Source organism: Hibiscus syriacus, unplaced genomic scaffold (genome assembly GCF_006381635.1).
Source record: "Hibiscus syriacus cultivar Baekdansim isolate YM2019G1 unplaced genomic scaffold, ASM638163v2 tig00110446_pilon, whole genome shotgun sequence".
In the NCBI taxonomy this organism is placed as follows: Eukaryota; Viridiplantae; Streptophyta; class Magnoliopsida; order Malvales; family Malvaceae; genus Hibiscus; species Hibiscus syriacus.
Window position 1 is genome coordinate 36,935 of NW_024062741.1, and position 25,645 is coordinate 62,579.

Genomic DNA, 25,645 nt, shown 5'->3' on the forward strand with positions numbered 1-25,645 from the left:
AAAGGAAATACTAACACTGTTTTTTTTCTTTACCTTTATCAGTTTTTTTAAATTATAAATTTTACCACCCAATGTACTCTCATTTTAATTTAATCATCAAATTTTACATTTTAATTTATTCATTCAATTTTGAAATTTGATTATTTTATGTGTAAAGTACAAAAACGGTCCCTTGACTGTAAAATACTACTTTATTGAGTCTCTTGATTATTAAAAAAATGGTCCCTCAATTATAGGGAGTTACTTTATCGAGTCCATGACTATTAAAAGTTACAAAATGATCACTCAACTATTCATTATGTTCCAAACTCATCATTTTCTATTAAAAAAGTAACGACAGTCTGAGCTGGATGTTAATATGTTGCGTGAGATATGATAGTCGTTTGAGATTATGAGATTAAATTGTATCATGTCTCGTTTAACAAGTTAATGCACAGCTCAGACAATCATCAATTTTTTAATAAAAAATTACGAGTTTGGAACATAATAAATAGTTGGGTGACCATTTTGTAACTTTCAATAGTAAAGGGATTCAAAATGAACAACTCTCTATAGTCGAATGACTAATTTATAACTTTTAATAGTCAAGGGACTTAACAAGATAGTATTATATAGTCAAGGGACCATTTATATACTTTACCCTTTTTATTAATTCTCACTAAAATTTGAATAAAATATTGGGTAAACTACATTTAGTACTCTAATTATCATTTATGTTTCGTGGTTATAACTCAACTATTTCTTTGTTTCAAAATTATATTAATTTTACGTTCTGGTTTTATTTTGGTCACATACCATTAAAATTAACAGTGATGTTGACGTGTCGCCATAAGGTAATGTCATGTCATAATTGATTTTATTAAAATAAACTTCACATCAATATTTTGTTATTCCCTTAACAGTGAATGATCAAAATAAAATTAAAATGATCAAAATAAAATTAAAACGTAATATTATGTATGTTTAATACTAAACGTTAGGGATGGGCATGGGTCGGCTTGGGTCATATTCGCGGCCCACCTGACCTGACCCAAAAATTATAAATACTCCACCGGAACCAAAAAATATCTATGTTCCACCCGACTGATTTTTTTATATAAAATCTTAATCTGACCTAATCCGACCCGATCAGAAATAATATATTTATTAAAAAATTATTTTTATTCCATAAAAATAGAGAATTGATTGAAAGAAAATAATATATATAAGGATATTATTGTAATTATCTCTAAATATAAGGTCAAATTATAATTTTTTGGTCGGGTCAGATATTTTTCACTCTAAACCCGAATGCGACCCGATCCGAACCTAATTTTAAAAAAATCCAAACCCGATAAAGATGCCTTCACCCATCCCTCCCTCGGTCTATCCGTTGAGTCAAGGAATGAATGAGTGGCGATAAGGATGCCTTCACCCGTCCCTCCCTCGGTCTGTCCGTTGACTCAAGGAATGAGTGACGATAAGGATGAAATTAAGAGGAGAAACAATCTTAGTTTTAGCACTTTTCAATGGGCTTTCGGGATATTAAGAAGATTACGTTTCAATATTTTTTTTGGATTTTATTAAAAAATGTTTTAAATGAATAAAATTTAAATAAATATTATAATGTGATCACTTAATATTATTTAAAATAAAGACGGATATCAAAAGAATTATAAATGTGTGACTTTTACCTAACGTTATTATAATATAAATTAAAATATATTAAATTAATAATTTTATTACTAATTATAATGATCGAATTTAATTATATATATTAATCGTAAGTAGGGGTGTTTAATGAGGTTGAGCAGCTCGTAAGTAGTTTGAATTCGACTTGATCAAAATTAGGTAAAAGCTTGAATCGTGTTGGCTCGAGCCCAATTCAAGATCTTAATGAGTTGAGAAAAATTCAACTCGACTCAATAAGTTCGCGAGTAACTCATTAATTTTTTTTATATTTTTTTAATAGTTATATTAAAAAATTATTTCATTCAAAAAATTACTAATTTAATGGATAATAAATAATTAATCTATTATTTCTCTAATAAATAAATAAAATATTGAAGTGTCAATTAATATTTTATTGTACTCGAAAATCAAATCATATTTATTATTCTAATATATTTGTGGATTATTACTTTAGAGTTTAGATTTCGAAATCAATTTATACATTATTTTGATAATCTTTTGGGTTATATTTATTAATTTATGTTTATATTAAACTCCGTATAGTATTAGTAGTTTTTACTTATGTTTAAAAAAATAAGGTAAAATTTTCGATGAATTAACGAGTAACAAGATGAACAACGAGCTTAATCAAAAGATTTTTTTAACAAAGTAAAATTTTAACGAGATTAAAGATGATAAATAACTAAATTATTTTCCAAAGAATAGGTAGACGAAATAAGTTCAAAATAAAAAATCACAACAAAATTCCAAACTGAAAAACCCACCATGCTGTAAAAAATGAAAATAATTATATAAAAAAATTAACCCAAGGCCATTTTTCATCTTCTTCTTCATCAAGTACTTCATCTATTATGTATATGAAATTATATCGATAGGTGAAGAACAAAACTTTAGCAGATAACGCAACCGGCCGGATATTCTTCGATAGTTTCACCGTAAGTGTAAGAGTTGGGTACCGGAGAATAGTAGTACTGGGACATCGGCGGTTGATACACGTACGGGTACGTCACTATAACCTCTTTCGGCTCTTCTTTCTTCTTCTCCGGCTCTTTCGCCGGACGACGATCTCGGCGTGACAGAGCTTCCTCAGTTTCCTCACGACCGAAAAGGGATCGATGTCCCCTGTCACCGTCAGTTTCTGGTCCTTGTCCATGGCAACCGATTCAACCCCCGAAGTACCAGAGGTTGTCTTCATGACTTTCTGTCTGCATTTCTCGTCGTGAAAATCCAATTTCAGCACAACTTTCTGTCCCAAGAAAAAACAGTTTCTGTTAATGTCTCGATCAAAGCAATACATACATACACACACATATATATATATATATATATATACTTATGTATGTTAAATTACCTTCATTTCGGAGCTTTGAGGGTACTCTGTGTAGCAAAACAAAGAGAAGAGGAGAGGGAATTAGTGGAAGTGGAAGTGGAAGTGGAAGGTCAAGGTAGTGTAAAAGCTCAGGGTTTGATGGAAATCCAAAACCCAAAGCTTGTGAAATTTATAGAGGCGAAGTCAACTTAAAGTCAAGTTATACAGATGGGTGTTGGCCTTTTTAGACAGCTTTACTTTGTGCTTCGTGGAAGATACGCAGTTGCAGGTACGGACGAACGGTGTGAACATAAAAACAATACAGGGTAAACTACATATTTGTTAGCTGAATTTTCTCGATCTCCTTTCCACTCATTGTACTTTCAATTCTTTCAATTTACTCACTGAACTTTATAGATTATTTTTTTCATTCCGCTATTAAAAATTAATGGCGTTATGACATGACCGTAGTTTAATCAAAACATCTTCGTTTTAGTCTAAATTTTTTTCTTTAGGAATTCAAAACAACTTCGTTTTAATGTAAGTTGTCATGTCTTAACATCGTTTAATCATTTAACGATAGAGTGAACAAAAAAATCAATCTATAAAATTCAGTGAATAAATTAAAAAATAAAAATAGTGAGTGAAATAAAAAAAATAAAATTCAGTTATCAAACATGTAATTTACTCAAAATATATTAAAATTTTTAAAACGTACGACATTATAAAATATTAAGGTATAAAATTAAATAATTTATATAAATACAAAAAATATTTAAAATATAAAAAAATAAAAATTTCTACGAGTGTGGTCGGACCTTTAAACGACATCGGTTTAATGCAATCGACCTTCTTCTTGACTTGGTCAGTGGGGATTTCATCCTCCTTTCGGCTTCTCAGTCACGTGTAAGGGAAGATCTGGTCCAGTCGTGTCAGTTTAACAAATGTAAAGAAACTTTCCTAGTTGGGAAACAATTTACTTGGCTCCAAACCATTATTCACACCTATATATCAAGGGTGAATTACAAATTTAATATCTAAACTATCAGTTTTAATTATTTTTTTTTTTTTTAATTTTTTTAAAATTATACCTGAAATTTAATTTTTATTTCATTTTAGTATCCGCCGTTAAAACTTTAGTTTTTATTTCATTTAGTACCCTTAAGTTTTGAAAAACAATGAAAGGTTAGTCGTTAAAACAAACCAAAACTGATAGTCTAGGTACTAAATAGGTTAAATTTTTAAAGACGAGATACTAAAACGAAATGAAAACTAAACGTTATATATTATTTTGAAAAAAGTTAAAACTTTAATAATAAAACGAACCAAAATTAATAGTTTAAGTACTAAAATGTAGTTCACCCTATGACCAATGATATAATCCTTTATCAATCAGTTAATTCACATATCTTATATTTTTCTTTTAAATTAAAGAATATTATATGTTCAAATAGATGTTACAACATATTAACAATAATTATGTTACTGATGAAACTAAAACTTAGCAGGGCTAACATTCAAATTTATTAAAACATTTAATAATATTAAATATTCCATATTTTATTATCCATAGGATCTTTATTTTAAGGGTAAATTATAAATTTGATTATTGAACTTTATTATCTATCATATTTTACTCATTATACTTTAAATATTTTCAATTTTTCACTAAACTTAATGCATCGGATTTTTTTGGTCACTTGGACATTAAATAGTTAATGATGTTAAATGGACTGTTATATAGATGTAAAACGACATCGTTTTGGTAAAAGTTTTGTTTTTTTAAAACGGTGTCATTTTTAACACCGTTATCTATTTAACGACAGAATGACCAAAATAGGAGTGAGAGTAAGGTTCAATTACCAGAAAACTTAATATATTAAGTTCAGTGAAAAATTGAAAACTTTTAAAATTTAGTGAGCAAAATAGGATAAAAAGTAAATTTAGTGTTGAAATTTGTAATTTACCCCTATTTTAAAGCTGACGATGAAGTGTGTGGTGGATGGTTGAAGGGTCAAAATATTGTTTTCTTTCCTCTTCTTACGTCTATGTCGTCAATGCTGATATGGTTAAAAACATACACGTAATTAAAAATTTATTATAGCAGGTTAAAATACTTTTAATTTGTTATAAATATTTTTTTTATTTGAAGGGATCTAATATTTTATTTATTTTTTAAAATATATATTTGTTCAATATTAATTAATACTTAATAAAATAAAGCTCAGTTGTTCATGATTGAATCCCACTATGCTCAGTTGTTCAAGTTCGTGATTGAGCACTCTAGTGGATATTACTGCTGCACATATTTGACATAAAGATGAATTATGTTTTCTCCCATTTCATTTGTTCCTTTCTTCACCATTTTAGGCCATGGGAACCTGTTCAACGGACCTAGAGGCGCTCCTAGGCCATAACGCCACCGCCTCCGCCGCTGCAGCCGACTATATTTGCAACAAGTTCAGTGATGTTTCCTTCGACGTCGAGAACACTTACCTTCTTTTCTCGGCCTACCTTAACTTCTTCATGCAACTCGGCTTCGCCATGCTTTGCGCTGGCTCGGTCCGTGCAAAAAACGCCATCAACATCATGCTTATTACCGTCCTCGATGCCACCATTGTTGGCCTGTTTTATTACCTTTTCAGATTCGCCTTCGGTTCGCCTTCTAGTGGCGACTTCATTGGTCGCCATCATTTAACGGAATCTCGGGACTTTCATACTTTGGTTCGGTTGGTACGGTTTCAACCCCGGTTCATTTAAACGGAATTCGAACTTTTACACTTCCGGCAACCATTACAGGCAGTGGAGTGCGGTGGGGAGAACGGCGGTGACTACCACTCTAGCCGGATGCACGGGGCGTTGACCACTCTTTTAGGGAAAAGGATTTTAACACGTCATTGGAATGTAACCGATGTCTGCAGTGGTTTACTAGGTGACTTTGCTGCTATTACTGCAGGCTGCTCTGTTGTTGAACCGTGGGCTGCTATTATCTGTGGATCTGTGGCGGCTTTGGTCTTGATCGGTTGCAATAAGCTGGCCGTGGAAGTCAAGTTCGACTATCCATTAGAAGCAACTCAATTACGCGATGGATGTGGTGCTTGGGGAGTCCTCTTCACCGGTTTATTTGCTTTTGACAAATATGTGAGGGAGGTTTATCCCGGTAGGCCACCGGGTCGATACGGGTTGCTTATGGGAGGTGATGGAGGCTTTTGGCCGCTCAGATTGTCCAGATTTTGGTCATTGTTGGGTGGGTAAGTGCCACAGTGGGGACTTTGTTTTATTTTCTTAATAAACTTGGGCTTCTCAGGATTTCAGCTGAGGATGAGATGGTTGGCATGGACTTGACAAGGCATGGCGGACTTGCTTATATTTTATTCTGATGAAGAAGATGAATCAAATACACATGGAACTTGGAACAGGAAAATTGAAAGCCATTAATATAAGTGTAATGTAAAAGATCATGGATAATTCAATTATTAGCTAAAGCTTGATGATTCATATTACCTTTTCTTGTTTAACACACAGCAGAACAATGAAACCTCACAAGCTCAAAGTACATTCACCTAAATGTTTTTGTATGATTTTAATCCACCTCCTCCATCTTGCTTCCCTCGGCTTCATCTTCCTCAAGAGCAGGCATATTGGCATCGTCTCCACCGGTTTCATCCTCGTCCATGCTCAGTCCCAGCTTCAGCATTCTATGGATTCTAGCCGCGAATGTGTTGGGATCATCCAAGCCGAACCCAGACGTCAAAAGAGCGGTCTCAAATAGCAACAGCACTAGATCCTTGACCGATTTATCGTTCTTGTCAGCTTCAGCCCTCTTCCTCAGCTCTTCCATTATTCCATTGTCGGGATTAATCTCCATAGTCTTCGTGCTCGACATGTAAGAACTCTTGCTGTTATCCCTCAGTGCCTGTGCTTTCATAATCCTTTCCATGTTTGCAGTCCAGCCGTACTCTCCAGTGACCAGACAGCAAGGCGAGTCGACAATCCTGTCAGAGACAACCACCTTCTCCACTTTGTCTCCTAAGATATCCTTAATTGTCTTGCAGAGATCCTCGAAGGACTTCTTTTTCTCCTCCTTTTTCTTTTTCTCTTCCTCAGTCTCGTCATCGAGCTTCAAACCTTCCTTCGTGGCTGAAACGAGCTTCTTGCCATCATATTCCTTCAATTGTCCAACATCATACTCGTCAATAGCGTCAACCATGAAAAGAACTTCATATCCCTTCTTCTTCAGTTTCTCCAAGAATGGAGAGTTCTCCACTGCCTTCTTGCTCTCGCCAGTGATGTAGTAAATGTCTTTTTGGCCTTCCTTCATTCTGGTGACATAGTCCTTCAAGCTTGTAAACTCATCACCACTCTTGGTCGAGTGGTATCGGAGAAGGTCGGCTAGCTTAGCCCTGTTTTGGAGATCTTCATGAATTCCCAACTTCAGGCTCTTTGAGAAAGATTCATAAAATTTGTTGTAGTCCTCCTTGTTCTCGGCAATCTCATTGAACATCTCAATGCACTTCATTTCCTAATCACCTTCAAAATCTTGATCTGTTGTAGCATCTCACGAGAGATGTTGAGCGGCAAGTCATCGGAATCGGCAACACCTTTAACAAATCCAAGGTACTCAGGGATAAGCTCCTCGCAATCGTCCATTATGAACACCCTCCTAACATAGAGCTTGATGTTCATCTTCTTCCTAGTGTCGAATAGGTCAAATGGAGCCCTCTTCGGCACAAAGAGAATGGCCTTGAATTCGAGCTGGCCTTCAACAGAGAAGTGCTTGACGGCAAGATGATCCTCCCAATCATTAGTCAAGCTCTTGTAGAAAGAGGCATACTCCTCTTTAGTGATCTCCTCCGGCATACGCAACCAGATTGGTTTCTGCTTGTTGATAAGTTTCCATTCATGAGACACCTCCTTGATCTTCTTTTTCTTCTTTGATTTGTTCTCCTCCTCATCAACATCCTCAACATTTCCTTGCTCGTCTTTCTTGGGTTCATCATCTTCGTCGTCGCTAATCTCTTTCTCGGTCCATAGGTAAATACGGTAGCTAATGAACAGGGAGTGCTTCTTCACAAGGTCCTTGATCCTCCTCTCCTCCAAGTACTCCAGCTGTAAATGCAATTTGCAAACAACAATTTGACTTTCCAAAACCATGAAGAAAAATTCTTATCAACTTTTGTCGAAAACGAGCAAAATATATACCTGATCTTCCTTGAGGAAGAGCGTAATCTTGGTTCCTCTACCAAGCTGCTCTCCATTGACATCCTGGGTGACGGTGAAGGAACCACCAGCTTGGGACTCCCAACGTACTGTTCGTCGTCATTGTGCTTTGTGGTCACAATGACTTTCTCAGCAACGAGATAAGCAGAGTAGAAACCGACACCGAATTGTCCAATCATGCTCACATCAGCTCCACCTTCCAGAGCCTCCACCAATCATGCTCACATCAGCTCCAGCTTCCAGAGCCTCCCCGGACCTTGCAATTGTACCCAAGTTGTTCACCAAATCTGTACATGTACAATCAACAAATCATTATTAAAAAGCCATGTCAAGCAATTTGAATCTCAAATCTAAGCGAGAAAGATCGAATATAAATCAGCATTACCTGCTTTAGTCATGCCAATGCCACTGTCGATGATAGAGAGGGTTTTGTTGATTTTAGAATAATTTTAGATACGTGATAAATAATAACAATTAATTAGGATACGAGTAATAATACTAAAAAATTATAAATAAAATATGAATTTAAACTTTCAAATAAATTTATAAATGTAATTAATATCTGGTCCCCGACAATATGTTACTAATTTGTTAAGTTCATCGACTATTAAAAGTTATATAATGATCCTCTGACTATAGAATGTTGTTTTGTTAAGTCTCTCGACTATTAAAAGTTATAAAATGGTCACCTGACTATTCCATTATATTCCAAACTCGTCTCATTCCGTTAAAAATTAGCGGTTGTTTAAGTTAAATGTTAACATGATGATTGACATATGATAGTCGTTTGAGATTTTAGGATCAAATTTAATCATATGACAGTCAACAGGTTAACGTTCGGCTCAGAACACTATCAATTTTTTAAACGAAAAATGATGAGTTTGGAATATAATTAATAGTCAGATGATAATTTTGTAACTTTTAATAGCCGAAGGACTCAACAAAGCAACAATCTATAATTAGATTATCGTTTCATAACTTTTAATAGTCAATGGACTTAATAAAAGCAGTATCCTATAATCAGGGGCATTTGTAGACTTTACCCTTAATTTAAAAACTACTTATATCCAACGATTACTTCGGGCCCCAAATGCGATAGGGAGATTCGACGTGGGTTTAGAAATGCAACGAAATCTGCGGTGCGTGGAATTGAAATTATATGTGCTTGGATTTGGAAACTTTTTTCTTCTTGGTCTAATTTTGGTTTTAGTCCCTACACCATCCTGAATTTTTGTTTTGGTCCTGAATTTGGGCTTGGAATTTAGTCTCAAATTCAACGTTTCAAGACCTCCATTTCCTGAATAAAACATCGGCATAATCAGGGTTTAGGTTAATAATGAAATCACTATATCATTAACATAAAAAACCTGAAGGGACTGAAAAGCAAATAAACTGTTTTTAACCAATTACTTTCGATTACCATATGCGAATGATATGAAAAAGAGAGCTAAGGTGCAATTTTGTGGACTATATCATTAAAATAAAAACCCGAAGGGACTGAAAAGAAAAAAAAACTATTTTAATAATGAAAGAAAATATTGAAGGGGAGAACGTCGACTATCTGCCTTCATTTGTCATCAATTGGGAAAATATTTGGCCTGTTGTCATGTCTGAACCAATAGGATCATCTTTCTCTGCTCCAGCATTGCCGGATGGCCCCGATGTGGTAACACTCGTTGTCGGATAATCCATTCCGTTCATGTTGCCGTCTTCGTATGGTTCTTCCGGCCCCGATTCTTGAAGCCGGAGTACATGCTCCAAATTCCACAAGACATCGCCCATGGTCGGTCTATCGACGCCGTAGTCGGCCAAGCATTTCTCGGCTGTTTCTCCGTATTTCCTCAAACAGCTAGCCTTTATTTGTCCCACAAGGTTGGGATCTATGATTTTGCCGAGCATGCCTTTTTTCTGCCACTGCATTGCCCATTCTGCTAAGTTCACCTGCTCCCTAGCGAGCAATGGATCAACGGCAGCCCTAGCGCAGAGTACCTCGAAAAGAACGACCCCGAATGAATAAACATCTGATTTATCAGTCAGCTGCTGTCTCCGGAAATACTCGGGATCGAGATACCCGAAGCTACCTTTTACCCCAGTGCTTACATGAGTTTCATTGAGACATGGACCGGATCGCGAGAGGCCAAAGTCGGCAACCTTGGCCACGAAATTTTCGTCGAGCAATATGTTGGTAGATTTGATGTCGCGATGAATGATACCTTGTGCTGAACCAGTGTGAAGGTAGTGAAGACCTCTAGCCGAGCCGATGCATATTTCGAGCCTTTGCTTCCAGGACAAAGGAGGATGTTTTAAACCGTATAAATGGTTCTTCAATGGTCCATTTTCCATGTACTCATAGACCAGTATCATTTCCGACTGTTCTTCGCAATACCCAACCAGCGAAACAAGATGCCGGTGACGAATCTTTGAGAAAACAGTTATCTCGGTCTGGAACTCAGGGAGACCCTGCCTTGATCCCGGGACACCTCGCTTCACGGCCACCTTGGTATTGTCCTTAAGTACCCCTTTGTAAACCATACCAAATCCACCCATTCCGATAATCAAACTCTTGTCGAAATTGTTAGTCGCGGCCTGTATGTCGACAAACGGGATTTTCAAGCTACCATTAGGGCCTGGAGACGTAGTAGCAGTCCCTTCAGACATTCTACTATACGAACTGCCCCCGTAAACACGTAGAGGTGTCCAACCAGTGCTTTCTACACGTCTCGGCGGTTTCGATTTCTTCTTCTTGAACTTGAGCATTAGCAGAACTGCAGCCACAGCCAAACAACAGATAACAAAGCCACCAACAATAAAACTCACCAAAATCCAAATGTTTTTCTTCTTAGACTTGGCTTGTAAATCCATAGGATTCACCAACCTCATGATCTCAGCCCCATTTAGAATCGCATTAATCTTCGAAGGAGTGCTCAAATCCGAAGGTCCAACACTCAGGCGAATAACCCCCGAATCATCTGAATCAACGACGAAATCTAAGTAGACCGGAGATGAAAGCACATGAAACGTAAGCATCGACAGATCAAGATCCCTATAAGCAGAGTAATCATTGATATACACATTGAAGTAGAGCTGATTAAGGACAGGGCTAACAATATCACAAAAATGCAACCTAACCAAGTGTGGAACACCAACTGAACCTACACGAAAGTACCAAGTGATATTGAATAATCCGTTCATCGTCGTATTATCTCGGTTCATCTCTCGTGCGGTCATATAAACATTGTCCGGGGCGATTTCCCGGGTGGCGCCCCCATTCTGATAATTCGGCACATGAGTGGTGACCGCCTTTTTCGCGGCGGATTCGAACACGAGGAAGCCGTCGTCAGGGATCCAAGTTCTCCATAAACTATCATTAAAAGGAGTCAATTTCAATCCACCAACATTAACCCTATGAACAGTCTCTAAAACCTGAGATGTTAAGTTCTTGTAACTCTCAATCCCATTACTGTTAACTAACCTAGCTCCATCATCGATTATAAAGTCTTTAGGAGCAGAAAACACCTCAATTGCACTAACAAATGCAAACCCAGAATCACCCAGAGGACTAAACATGATTTCAAGAACTCCACCATCGATTCTCAGCAAAAACTCTTTTAGCACAGTATTGTAAGCACTAAAACCACGCAGTAACGAGAAACCATTAGCCAAAACATCGAATTTCGCAGAAGCCAAGTTGAAATTCCGAGCTATAAACGGAGAGAAATGGAGGCGTACCAAGTGAGTCCCATTCCCGTTCCGCTCGACGTCGAACTCGTAGCTCGACTCGGAGGTGAAAACCCGGGCCGTGCGGTATAAAATGGGCGAACTCGGAGATGGGTTTCCGTCAGTGAGTGAAACGGATCGCTCAGCCGAGAGGGAAACCGAACTGGGTTTCACTGAATCAGATACGAAGACACGATTATAAAGGGAAGCGTTGGCATTCGATCCACAGTTGATGAGAAAATCATTTGAAGGGACGAAAGGTTTAGCTAAGTGAAGGAGTGAAAGGAAAGATAGAGCTAAAAGGTGAAGCCTTTGAGCATCCATGGAAGGTCACAGATGAAGGGGAGGAAGCTTTTTCTGGTAATATTTGAAAGTATCTCTTTTGAACCGTTCACATTCGTACAAAGTGATCTCTTTTTGGCTAGTATGATCCAGTTAAGCATGGACAAATCACCATTAAAAACATCTTGATGCCAAGCAACAACAGTAGCAGAATACATGTAGAAAACCAATGAAATTGACCCTTTTTTATGGGTAAACTTTTCAGATATTCCCCCGTGATTTTTATATGACTGACTTTGGTCACCAATTCAATAAGGAGTACTTATTCATAACATTATCGATTCGTTTAATTTTAATTTTTAGTCATATTAGATACTGAAACAAAAGGGACTTAAATAAAAGGTATTAACGAAAATTAATGGCTGAGAGACAAAAATCGAACCGATTGATAATGTTAAAGGTTATTTTCACTTAACTTTTAAATTAATGATTAAAGTCAATCAAAACATAAGATACTATCTGCATAATTTACCTTTTTTATTTCTCTTTCTTCCCACTGTTCGCTCGTTGAAGAGCACTGACACGACAACAAGGCTACATAAAGTTGCTTTTATGTGTACAACTCAAAATTAAAAGGTTGTGTTTGGTTATAGTAACGTGAGATTCTCGTAAGAATGAAATCTATATTTTTTTGTTTGGTTGGTAAGGAATGTCATTCTCGGTAATCTTACATTATTAATAGTAGATTTTTAGGGTATATTATCGAAAATGTCATTATCTTCCTTTTTTTAGGTATTGTTGGATTACCGGCCTTTAGAACTAAAATGCCCTTTAAAAAAATTTCTTTAAAAAATATCCTTATTTTGTCATTAAATAGTAAAAATTCTACGAAAGTTAAATTACAAATTTATCCTTAAACTATTTTAGATTTATAAATATATATATATATATAATTAAACTTTTATATGAAGTTCAGGGGTTAAAATAAAATTTTACCCTTTCATTAAACTTTTTTATATTTTAATTTTGTAAAAAATTATATAAATTTTATGAATTTAAATTTTAATCGTTAAATTTTAAAGTTTTCAATTTAATCATTTAATTTTTAACTATTTTGTTTTTCTTTAGGTGTGTGATCTATTTTTTACTAACGTGGGTTCTTTTTTAGTCACATGGAAGACAACTCATTTCTTTTAGGGTAAAGTATAGTAATGGTCACTGAATATTTCTGAAGCTTTCATTTAGGTCCCTCAACTTTTAAAACTTGCAATACAATCCCCTAACATTTATTCTGTTTGCAATATGGTCCCCCAACTTAAACCAATGTTAGAAAATTAGGGTAAATTATATAATCGGTCATTAAACTTTTTAGACACTTGAATTTAGGTCTCCCAACTTTTAAAACTTGTAAAACAATCCTTAATTTCATTATAAACCCCAATTTCCAAAGTAATTCAATTTCCTTCTAAACCATTGATTCTACTAAATCATAAATGATCACTGTATGAGCAAATTCAGGTGAATCATAAATGATCGCACTGTAAAGCACTGAAGGGTTAGGTACTCAAATCTGATAAAAAAAATAGCATGCAAGAACATAGTGGTACTTAAATCATAATGCTCCAAATGAGTGTTCCGAATTTCATATAGTCAAAAGTTAAAGAAATGAGCAGAGTTTATGGGAAGTTGAAATACCGAATAGAGTGCTTCCATTTTGCTATTCGGGATGTTTAATCAATGCATATTGTTATTCAAAATTGATATAAATAGTTAAACAAACCTCAAATTTATATTGAAATAAATATTGTCAAATAGTAAATTCATGTTCAAAATTTCAAAACACCTTAATTTCATTCTAAACCCTAAATTCCAAAATAATTCAATTACATTCTAAACCTTAAATTGAAGTATTTTAGAATTTGGGGTTTAAAATTTAATTGAATTATTTTGGAATTTAGGGTTTAGAATGAAATTGAATTACTTTGGAAATTGGGGTTTAGAATGAAATTGAGGACTATTTTACAAGTTTTAAAAGTAAGTGCCCAAAAAGTTCAATGATCGTTACCCTAATTTTCTAACAGTGGTTTAAGTTGAGGGACCATATTGCAAACGGAATAAATGTTGGGGGACTGTATTGCAAGTTTTAAAAGTTGGGGAACCTAAATGCAAACTTCAAAAATGTTCAGTGACCATTACTATACTTTACCCTTTCTTTTATTTCACTATCTTTTCAATAACTATATGATTAGTATTTAAACAGTTAATTTTTACTTATTTTAGTATTTAAATTTTTAATTTTTTATAAAACACATCTAATATTTAATTTTTGTTTCATTTAGTTTCCGTTAAAAGTTCAACATTAAATTTTAAAAATATTAAAAGTTTAAGTGTTAAAACGAATAAAAACTGATAATTTAGATGTTAAATTAGGTATTAAAATAAAATAAAAATTAAATATTATATATTATTTTGAAAAAATTAAATATTAAAATATTAAAATAAATTAAAATTGATGATTTAAATATCAAATGCATAATTTAATATCGGGGAAATTGAGATAAGATGATTTACTTATCACTGAGATAAGTTATTTTAAGCACGTATTTGAAAAAATTGTATAATTTGGGCCTATATTTTGGTATTAAACCAACTACCAATTATGCCCTTCTACCACCAACCAAACCTACTTTTTCACCGCCCACCATCACCCTTTAAAACGGCCATGGTCGATGCACCTACTAAACTACCTAGCCATGCCATTAATAGGAAAAATTACATTTTTCACATTAACTCTGCATCTCACCTGGTATTAAGATATTCGAAGAGATGAAAACAAGATTTTATATTAATCGAAATAAATTTAAAGTTATAAAATTTTACGAGACTAAAAGATATTTTTAATAAATAAATATATATATATAAATATTATAGTTTGAAATTTTTAGGCGAGGAGAGCGATCGCCCTAGCCTGTCCTTGCCTAGGTTTATCCGTTGGTATTTGTATTTACTCTCTTCTTTTTAATTTGTGAGATTTATTTTCTGGATAAAAGTTGATGGGATTCAATGGATTAAAACGACAACGTTCTGCTAATTCTAATTCTAATTCTAATTTTAATTCTTGGTTTTAAGGAGTCAATTCTAGGTATACACTAAGAATGCATCATTAAGGATAGTGCGTCTTTGTTAGAATAGAGAAGGATGTCATTATCATAAACGAAAGGCTTAATCCTTAGTTTAGCCTTTAAAATGTAGACTACTTATTTTTTTGGCTCCCTTAAATTGTTATTATTATTTATCCTTTAAATTATCATTTCGATCATTAATAAATATATATAACACATTATTATTATTGAACGTCGATTATTTTAGAACAAGATAAGATAAAAATAATAATTTAAAAAAGTATAAAGTATAAATTATAGATGGGCATAGATCATATGAAAGATTTTTCATCTTAACTTAAATCTAAATCTAAATTTAACTTGATCTTATCTTTAGCAAAAATACCCCAATCTAAATTTCAAAATATAATATAAAACTCGTAGAGTTAGAATTAGGAATGGCATTGGGTCAGATTTTTGGTCAATCCGATCTAACCCAAAAATATGCACTCTCCACCCGAAGCAGATATATCATTTACTCGACTCTGGCCTGACCCGGTATAAATCAAGGATTTAATTAAAAATATAATAAATTTTAAGAAAATTACATTATTATCCTCAAGTCGAAGTTTTTTCACCCTCCACCGAACTCGAATCAAAACCCGACTTAACGTTAAATTTTGAACAGGTACCAAAATGAAAACAAAACTAAACTTCAAGCATGATTTTTTTAAAAAAAAAAATAGAAGTTTAGATCATGAAACGGATCAAAACTGATAATTTAAGTACTAAAATTTACTTTAAATTATTTTTAGAGGTATCAACAACAACAACAACAACAACAAAAACCCTATTCCCATATGTAATGGGGTAAGGGGGAGGTAGTGTAGTAGGCTGCCCCCAACGCTAGGTTGAGAGCAGCTTCCGTGGAAGACCTCCGGCAGTCAAGGAAATTAAAAATAAAGATTAAATACAATGCATGTATAAATAAATAAATAAATAAATAAATAGTTGAACAGTCTTCATATGCAGTCTTCATATGCGCGTCTGTAATGGGAAGTAATCCTTGCGTAATAATCTCTGTATATAGACATAAATGTAAGTCTCGACTAAATTTAAAAAGAGGAAACATGAAGGGAAGGAATACACAGTAGTCAGCGATAGCAAGCTACTAGAAGGAATAAAGTCAAATAGGTTACCACCTAAACTAAGACAACACTACTCCGCTACTCTAGTTCTGGGCCTTCATAGCTTCCAATGACAGAAACGTATAGAAGTAGAAGTCATGGAAATTACTACAGAGGCATTAAAAAGAAGACAGAGATGCTACACCCCATGGTTGTGACCCACACTACTCGGCTACCCTGGTCTTAAGTCTCCATACTTTCCTGTCAGAGGTCATGTCCTCGGTAAGTGCTAAATCCTTCAAATCAGATCTCAAGCAGTCTACCTACTTCCTCCTTGGTCGTCCTCTCCTTCTGGAACCTTCGATTGTAATCGACTCTACCCTCCTGACCGCATCTGATGGTTGTCGCCTAAGGACATGCCCAAACCACCGTAGTCTTCCCTCCCTCAATTTTTCGGATACATGCACCACCCCCAAGGACATCCTAATTGCATAGTTTGGTGTCATGTCCCACAGAGTCTTACCACATGTCTAACGAAGCATTCTTATTTCTGCGGCGTCCATCCTCCTTACGTGATCCTTCTTGATTGCCCAACATTTTGATCCATACATCAACGCTGGTCTTATTGTCATTCTATAAAATTTTCCCTTAAGTTTTAGAGGCACCTTCTTGTCACACAAAACTCCAGTAGCAGCCCTCCACTTTAGCCATCCCGCCTTTATACAGTGTGTAACGTCATCATCTACACCCCATCTTTATGTATCATATACCCTAGGTACTTGAAACATTCCTTTGAGGGGAGAACGTGTCAATCGATGCATACTTCTACATCTTCATCGTTTTGGTTCCCACTGAAATTTGAACATAAATACTTTGTCTTTTCAATATTGATCCTTAAACTTTTTTCTTCCAAAGCAGTCTTCTAGGTAGCCGGTCTACTATTCAGCTCATTTTTTGTTTCAGCAACTAGGACAATGTCGTCAGCAAAAAGCATACACCATGGAACACCGTCTGGTGTCGTACAATAGATGTCATCCATAATCAAGGCGAAGATATAAGGGCTAAGAGCCGACCCCTGGTGGAGTCTGATTTCCACCGGGAAAGCCTCGGTGTAGCCAAATGTAGTCCTGACGTATGTAGTAGATTTACAGTACATATCATGAATCGCCCGAATATAAGCAGTTGGGGTCCGTCTCTTTTCCAAGGTCTTCCAGATCGTATCTCGGGATATGCTATCATAAGCCTTATCAATGTCAATGAACGTCATGTGAAGATCTTTATTCTTTTCTCTATATTTCTCCATAAGCCGTCGAAGTAGATGAATCGCCTCCGTAGTAGACCTACCTGGCATAAAACCATATTGGTTTTCCGAAACCCTAGTAATCTGTCTCAACCTAGCCTCTATCACCCTAGACCTAAATAGGAATGATGGTTTCTACCTTTATTATTATAATCATAGCCAATAATTTTAGGTTTTATGGTCTTCCAATGCCTACACATGTCCTAATGATCGCTTGCCTCCATTCCTTTTGCCATCACAAGATGCTGCGGGGTAGGGGTTAGTGGCCCTAATTTGTTGAAATTTTTATGTTTGAGTTGTTTGGTGGATAGTTCTCAGTTTCCTTCCTCGCCCATTGGTATGGGAAGATCATATCGGAAGGTTTCTTGCGGTTCACTCATGGCCGGAAGGGTTCTCTGACCAGAGAGCCATGAGGGTTCATCTTCGACCAGTACAGCACAAAAGAGGTAAGTATAAATCAATCAATTTATGCCAACATGGACCATTTTCATGAAGAACATCCATTCGTAGAAAAGGAAGACAACACTGGATAAAAGAATGCAAATCAATCGATGTTGCCTTTATGCATAAGTATCGCTATATCAGCTCAGAAATATAAACCGTTGTCCTAGATCCCCCGAGAGCGAGGCAAGGATATGAAAAAGTGACATCTTTTAAAACTGCATAGGACGGTTATGTGTGCTGTTTGGTGAATGTGACCAAAGCTACGTGTTTAATAGTTGAAGAAGATATAAAAACCTGGACAAAATTCATTATGTATATCTGCAAAACTAGATAGGTCTGTCAGCTCAAAGATCAACTTCACCAATGTCTTAATAAGATTTTGCAAAAATGGCAACTTCCTCTGCAGGGTTGCCTGTCATCAAGCATGTTTTGGTCCCCTGAGGCTGTTCAAAAGGGAAACAGCGAATCGTTGCCCCTGTTTCTTCTTTAACTCTTAACTCATCTGCATCACTGCAGCAACAGAAGGACGATATTGTTAGACTCACAAATGCACATGTTTCAGTAAACATATTGTGAAATTAACAATAGTCAAATAATTCAGTTATGGCTATTGTCTAAGAAAGGTAGTCTACCTACCAGAGTAAGGTCCCCTCGCCCATTTGCCAACAGATATCACTTCCTTGAGTTCTTCATAAGAGCTCACATCCACTATGTTACTGCAGAAAGAGTCCAGGAAAGTTAGAAAGAAAGACCAATGAACTAGAGATAGTGCAGAGAAACAGATGCATTCTGTTCAATTAGAAAAAAACTATTTCAGCTCTCTAGAAAATTGAAGCTTACAACAGAGACATGTACCACAATCCATCCATTTAGAGACCGTGAAACCACACAATCAATCAGACGAACATCCAATAAGACAAAATCAATTCAAAATAGTATTGGAGACATTGTCAGCAATTGACCCATGATCCTATTTATATCATAGTTTCTAGAAGTGCCAATAATAGGAATCAGGAGTGGGAACACTTTAAAGAGATTTTGCTGATTTAACAAGAGGCTAGTTATACAGTTTAAGGTCTGTGTTTGCCAATTCAATGGTGTAGCATGAATACTTTATATTCACAAACTCATCATATATGCATACATACTACATAGTACATTATTAAGCTTTATTGAAAACAATAGCTATTGGGTTGCCATAGTGAGTATCAAAGCTCAAAAAATAAAGTTATCAGTCAAGCTCTCCTTGGGTTGAAACTCTTAATGATTGTTTGAGAAAGAAAACACACCTGCCCCGGAAAGATATTGCCCTCTGAAGAAGAGATGTTGGATCTCATCCAACCTGCCTTTGACATAAGCTTCAAATATTGAAGGTTCCATAGATGTTCCAAAAACTTTCCCTTGCTTCCCAGGAATATCTCTTCTAGATAAGACCACACTCCCACTTGAAACATCACGTGGCCCAATTTCAATCCTCAGAGGTACTCCCTGCAAAATTATTGTCTAAAGCTTGAGGCAGATGAAAGTTAAAGACATGTCACAAAATGAAATGATACAAGGACCCAAAACAATTCAAAAGACAGATCAGGATCGCATCCATGCACATTTTGTGGATTGTGGACAGGTTTTTTGAACTTTCTATGGGATTCCCGTATCCCGGTTTTTCAGCTTGAGGAAGAACCTAAACTTAAGAAATAAGCTTTTTACTTCTGTATAACCGATAAATGTGCTACCAAATTTAAATGTAAAGATACCTTCATCTCCCAGAAATTGAACTTCCATCCTGGTGTCCTCTGATCTGTGTCATCAAGTTTAAGTAGCAGTTTTCAGAATTTCAGCAACAGATGACGCAGCATCTAGAACTCCTGCTTTTTCATCAACCTTCTTCCAGATTGGTACAATTACCACCTGATAGTGTATGATAGACAAAACAAAAAGACAATCATCATAAAAACAAAATATTGTAAAATAAACTTAGAGGGGCCGGTGTGTTTGTTTTTCCGGGAGAATAACAAACTTATATACACTCTTCTACCTTTAAAACATGTTACACTAGTACTTTTTTTCTTTGAGAAAAAAGAGAGGAACTATGCACTCTTTCAACTTTAAAGCAAGTTACACCAGTAATTCTCTTGAAATTATTTTGCTTCACAACACCATTGTGTATCAATAATTTGAATGAAGTTAATAAATCGCTTCCAATATCTACAAAGTTGTTAGCAAATGAAATTTCCCTGTAAGAATCATCAACAGAGAAGCTCCGCTGGAGAGGTTGAACCCTACCTACCAAATGGGTCCCATACTGTATTTTGCCATGACTTCTTAAATGAATAACATGCTTCTTTTACAGCAAACACAGAAAACCCTAAGACCACTACACCTGAACAACAGTCTCAACCCCAAATAATTTTATATCAGCAGCATATTTACCATTGCCTTCAATCAAAAAAAGACCAATCAACTAATGCTACCAACAGTCCAGGCCATCTATTACAGATAATCATCAAAAAATTCTTACAGACCTGTATTGGTCAATTCTCGGAGGAAGCATGATAATACCACCAACAAACCTTGTACTGATAGCCCAAGCTGTTTTCCACACATGTTGCCTTCGTCCATTTTCATCAGTGAACTGTACAAAGCACAAGTCTTGGTAAAAAAAAAACCTTTATTATTAATGGAGTTATCAATACAAAGGTCAGATAATATTCTTTGCACTGGTCCATATTTCATCTATGTGACAGTAAATAATATAAGTGCACTATTTTCCAGAAATTTCCTTAACATTAAACTTCATTAGGTAACAAATTATTTGCTCACTGGATGCATATCACCGTCAGGAATAGTAAAGAGATAAAAAAAAAAGGTGCACGGGGTGTATCAATCACCTGTGTCCCAAAAGCACGGGAGAAGTTTTGCCCAAGATTGTGGCTTGTTCCAGCTTGCAAGGCCTTGCGATCACTCATCATGCCCTCTATTGTGTAGGTTTTATCGGCACCAGAAAACGTTTCCACTTTAGATTTTCTACCTGCAATTACAGGTATTGCAGCTTGCTCATAACTAAACTTTGTATAGACATCAATCATTTGCAGTGCCTGCAGTTTAGTAGCATCCAATCCTTTAAATAAAAACAACACCATCTAAAATAATCATAACCAAGCCAAAAGGAAAGTGACAAACCTCCTTTTCAGCCTCTTCTGGTGTTGCATGAGCTGAATGGCCTTCCTGCCAAAGAAATTCAAGGGTCCTTACAAATGGTTTAGTGCGCATCTCCCATCTAGTGACATTTGCCCACTGAACCAGTTAGTGGGAACCTTGCACAACTATGTAAACAGGTTATAAATAACTAAGGGGATACCTAATTAATCATTAGAGGAAGATCACGATAAGTGTGAATCCACTGTGTAAACATATGGTTTACTATGGTTTCACTGGTAGGTCGAACCTGTCACAACCTCAGGAAGTATAAGAATCAAAGGCAAAACTCAGGTCATGCCATCATGTAGGGCTGTAAATGAGACGAGACAGATCGCGAGCTACTTGAGATCGACTTGATCAAGGCTCGATAAATACTCAGATCGAATGGACTCGACTCGAGTTCTTAACGAGCCGAAACGAGTTACTTGATATTTGACTCGAAAAGCTTGTGAACAGCTCGAAAACATAATATATTAAGATTTTATTTTATTTTAAATAAATTATTAATAATATTAACATTTATGTATTGATTTTTTTTAAATACGATAAGATTTTCATGTATTTAAGGTTCAGGTTCGAGTGTGAGGCTTCAATCGAGTTAAGTTTAAGAATTTTTTTCTTCATTTCGAGCCTTTTCGAGCTGTTAACGAGCTTCAGTTTAGGATTTCGAGTTCGAGTCGAGCTTGAAAATTTTAAGCTCGCGAGTTTTCGAGCCGAGCTTCATTTCAGAGTTTTCGAGTCGAGCTCAGCACTATTCGAGCTCGACTCGACTCGTTTACACCCCTACCATCATGGTTATTCTTGAACCAGCATTTTCATTAAAAAGTAAATCAGTATGTATGCCACTAGATAGAATTAAGCTAATTCATCAAAATGCAGTAAGAAGATTTGGCAAGTAATACTAGAAACAAAAAGAGTTAAGCTAACTAATAGTCTAATACTACATGTGTACCACAAGTTTCTCTTCGAGTACCTTTCCTCCTCCAACCATGACAAGAGCCAATTCTGGACTAAATCCCTCCACATGGCTAGCCTCTTTCTCTATAAATGAGTATGGAATAAACTCATCTTGCCCAACAAGACCAAGTATGCGCATATAGAACCTCGTTTGCGCCAATATCAATGGACCCAAAAGTTTAGTCCGTGACATTCTCCCCAACTCGATCTAGCGACGCCCTCGTCGCTAGGCGAGAACACTTGGTCTTGATCACCTTGGACGCTTTAACAAAACACCTTGGCTACTTCGCCTTGGTTGACACCGCCATGTCTTATCATGATCTAACACACCGTGGCATACATCTCAAGCGTAGGAAATCCATCCTACCCGTTTGCATTCACCCAAACAAGGATACTCGTGAACCAGTGGAAAAGACTTGGATGCTTCGACAACATACAACACGACAACTCAGATTCGTCGGTAACACTCGCTTGTCCCTAAGAACTCTGAAAGTCTCAGATGTCCCCTCAATCTTCCACAACAAGATGGTTAGGTCCTCGACCCACACTCATCAGCGATGGTGAATCAAACTCAATACTTGGAACGTGTTTGAGATGTCCCTCGAATTCCCTTAGCACATTTACTCTATGTGTCAGCCCTTCTTGCTCCACGAAGTCTGGCACTCCACACACCAACACTTCTACCCTGAAGTTTGGTGTTTCTACTCGCATCGGCACTTCCTTCCTTGAAGTCTGGTGCGACTTCCACCCTTTTACATGGTGGCAAGCTCTCGCCCATCATGTCTCTGGAAAGCTTGGACTCCATCAACCCCTTCTCAATTGTCTCTTCGATGATAGTCCTCGAAACAACATTCCTCTCTGTTGGAACGACAGTCTTTATTGCCCCCTTCAATGGCTCGGTCTTTAAACCAAGATTGTTGGCATCCTTCTGTAACATGAATGGATCAGTTGCCCCCGTGTCTACTAAGGCAACTCCCGATGGTTCAAAACGTTGATGTTCGCACACATCAACCCATTCTGCTTTCGGCCTCCACTTGCCTTGGAAGAACTCGAAATAATTGAGCCAAGTCTCGTAGCCTCTTTGACCCTATCTTCACCCATGTCCTTGGGTAGATCGATCATGGGCTTGTCCATCTTCTCGGACCACTCGGCTTTATCCAGGCAATCTTGCGACTCTTGTGGCCCCTTACTTTGGTGACCCTTCGTCTGTTGGTTTCTTGCCCTCGGCTTAAGGCACTTGTCAGCTTTACTTGTGCCAATGCCAAACTTGTCTTCTCTAGACTTGTGTTCACCACTTGAACGATCAGTGCTCAAATTTTCATCATTCGAACAAACTTCACTCGAACAAGCACTACTCGAAGAGCCTCGCTCCTCGTCATTGGACTGACCCTCATCTCGGATACTTTGGCCACTATCCACGGCTTTCATCTTTGGCTTGGACGTCCTCTTGGCTCCAAGTTCTATGATGGACTCGGCGGCTATCAAGGCTTTAGACAACTCCTTGATTCCCCTTCTCTCCATCGTCGTCTTTGCCCATGGCTTCAATCCATCTATGAAGGTGAAGAATGCATCTTCTTCAGCCAACTCGAGGACTTTGAGCATGAGTTCCTCGAACTCTCTCGCATACTCTTTCAACGCCCCATCATGTCTAAGATTCATCAACTTAGACCATGCCTCGCTCTTGGCATTCACAGAGCTCAATTGCTCTTGAAACGTCTCGGACTCTTTTGGCCCTTCGCTGGCATGAATCTTTGTAATTAAGAGGAATATGAATCCAATTCTATTAGTTTCTCATATTTGGTTTAAGTTTTTCAAGGGAATTGGAATCCCTCGTGGCTTCAACTTTCTATCAAATAAGGTAAAGTGAATTTCATCCATTCTATGATGGAATTCAATTCCCTTGTGAGAGGGAATTGAAATTTGATCATACTACCCTCATCAATCTTTTGGTAATTTATTTATATATTGAATAAAAATATTTTTTTATTATTTCGGGTTAGGTCGGGTTTCTAATTCATATATTCAGGTCGGGTTGGGTCAGGTCGATTTTTTTGAGTGTAATATTCGGGTCGGGTCGAGTTCGGGTTTAGGGTGAAAAATACTCGACCCGAAAATATATATAATTTTACCTTATATATTTAGAATAATTACAATAATACCCCTCTATATATAATTTTTTTTCAATTAAGTCATTGTTTTTATTGAATAAAATATTTTTTTTATTTCGGGTCAGGTCGTGTCGGATTTCTAATTCATATATTCGGGTCGGGTCGGTTTTTTTAAGTGTGATATTCAAATCGGGTTCGGGTTTAGGGTGAAAATACCCCACCCGACCCAAAAAATATAGAATTTTACCTTATATATTTAGGAATAATTACAATAATACCCCTTTATATATATATTTTTTCCAATTAAGTCGTTGTTTTTATTGAATGAAAATAATTTTTTTATTATTTCGGGTCGGGTTCCTAATTCATATATTCGGGTCGGGTCGGGTGAAACTTTATTTTGGTCGGATCGGGTCTCGGGTGGAGGTTCTCTTGTTCTCGATTCGGGTGGACCAAAAACCTGACCCAACCCGACCCATGGTCATCCCTAATTGAGATGATTTTAACTTATGATGTTTATTAACATGATTTTTATAATTTATTGAAATGAATAATCAATCAATAAAATTAAAATTTAATTTTTTTTAAATTTTTATAATATATTGCTACATATAATTTATAAAACAAACTAAAATTAAGCAAAAAAAACAAGAAGGTCAATCATATCATTTTACATTATTGAAATCAAATTCATCTGACATGTCTGCAAACCAAACAGAATATGAAATTGGATTCAAATTCAATTTCCTGCCAACCAAACAGAATATGGAATTGGATTCCAATTCTTGACAGATTCCAATTCCTTCACAGATTCCAATTCCCTCATAAACATTCCAGCGAACCAAACGTCACAAGTCTTATATATATAAAAAGGGTTTAGTTTTGAATTTCATTTCTCTATTTCACTAAAAACTTTTTTTAAAGCTCAATGTAAAATACTCGTTATATTAAATTTAGGGTAAAATACGTAAATGATATATTTACTATAGAATGTTGTTTTATTAAGTCTCTCACTATATGTTCCTTGACTATTAAAAGTTACAAAATGGTCACTCAACTATTTATTATGTTCTAAATCTGTCCTTTTCGTTAAAAAATTGATGATTGCCTGAGCTATACGTTCACCTACTAACTGAGATATAATAAAATATGATATCATAATCTCAAACAACTATCATATTTTAGCACGAACCGAACAACCTCAATAGTAA

General features: G+C 36.0%; 2 protein-coding genes and 3 pseudogenes across 3 annotated transcripts; 1 reads left to right on the forward strand and 4 right to left on the reverse strand.

Annotated features, from left to right (window-relative positions):
- Positions 1-2,481: 2,481 nt before the first annotated feature.
- On the reverse strand, positions 2,482-3,149 carry LOC120125881 (heavy metal-associated isoprenylated plant protein 12-like). Its single transcript, XM_039144205.1, has 2 exons — positions 3,023-3,149; positions 2,482-2,917 (listed from the first exon to the last, which is right to left on the reverse strand). Exons 1-2 carry the CDS (start codon positions 3,026-3,028, stop codon positions 2,681-2,683), a joined length of 243 nt encoding a protein of 80 aa, XP_039000136.1. The 5' UTR covers positions 3,029-3,149; the 3' UTR covers positions 2,482-2,680.
- A 2,529-nt stretch (positions 3,150-5,678) lies between these two features.
- Positions 5,679-6,431, forward strand: LOC120125889 (annotated as a pseudogene).
- Positions 6,432-6,550: 119 nt separating this feature from the next.
- LOC120125880 lies at positions 6,551-8,388 on the reverse strand (annotated as a pseudogene).
- A 1,354-nt stretch (positions 8,389-9,742) lies between these two features.
- On the reverse strand, positions 9,743-12,296 carry LOC120125910 (probable receptor-like protein kinase At5g24010). Of its 2 annotated transcripts, XM_039144229.1 has the most exons (2): positions 11,930-12,088; positions 9,743-11,828 (listed from the first exon to the last, which is right to left on the reverse strand). In XM_039144229.1, the coding sequence occupies exons 1-2, from the start codon at positions 11,941-11,943 to the stop codon at positions 9,758-9,760; spliced, it is 2,085 nt and encodes a 694-aa protein (XP_039000160.1). In that variant the 5' UTR covers positions 11,944-12,088; the 3' UTR covers positions 9,743-9,757. The 2 variants fall into 2 exon arrangements, with proteins under 2 accessions (XP_039000160.1, XP_039000159.1); XM_039144228.1 differs by having other exon boundaries at positions 9,743-12,296.
- Positions 12,297-18,477: 6,181 nt separating this feature from the next.
- Positions 18,478-22,375, reverse strand: LOC120125885 (annotated as a pseudogene).
- Between the last annotated feature and the right edge of the window lie 3,270 nt (positions 22,376-25,645).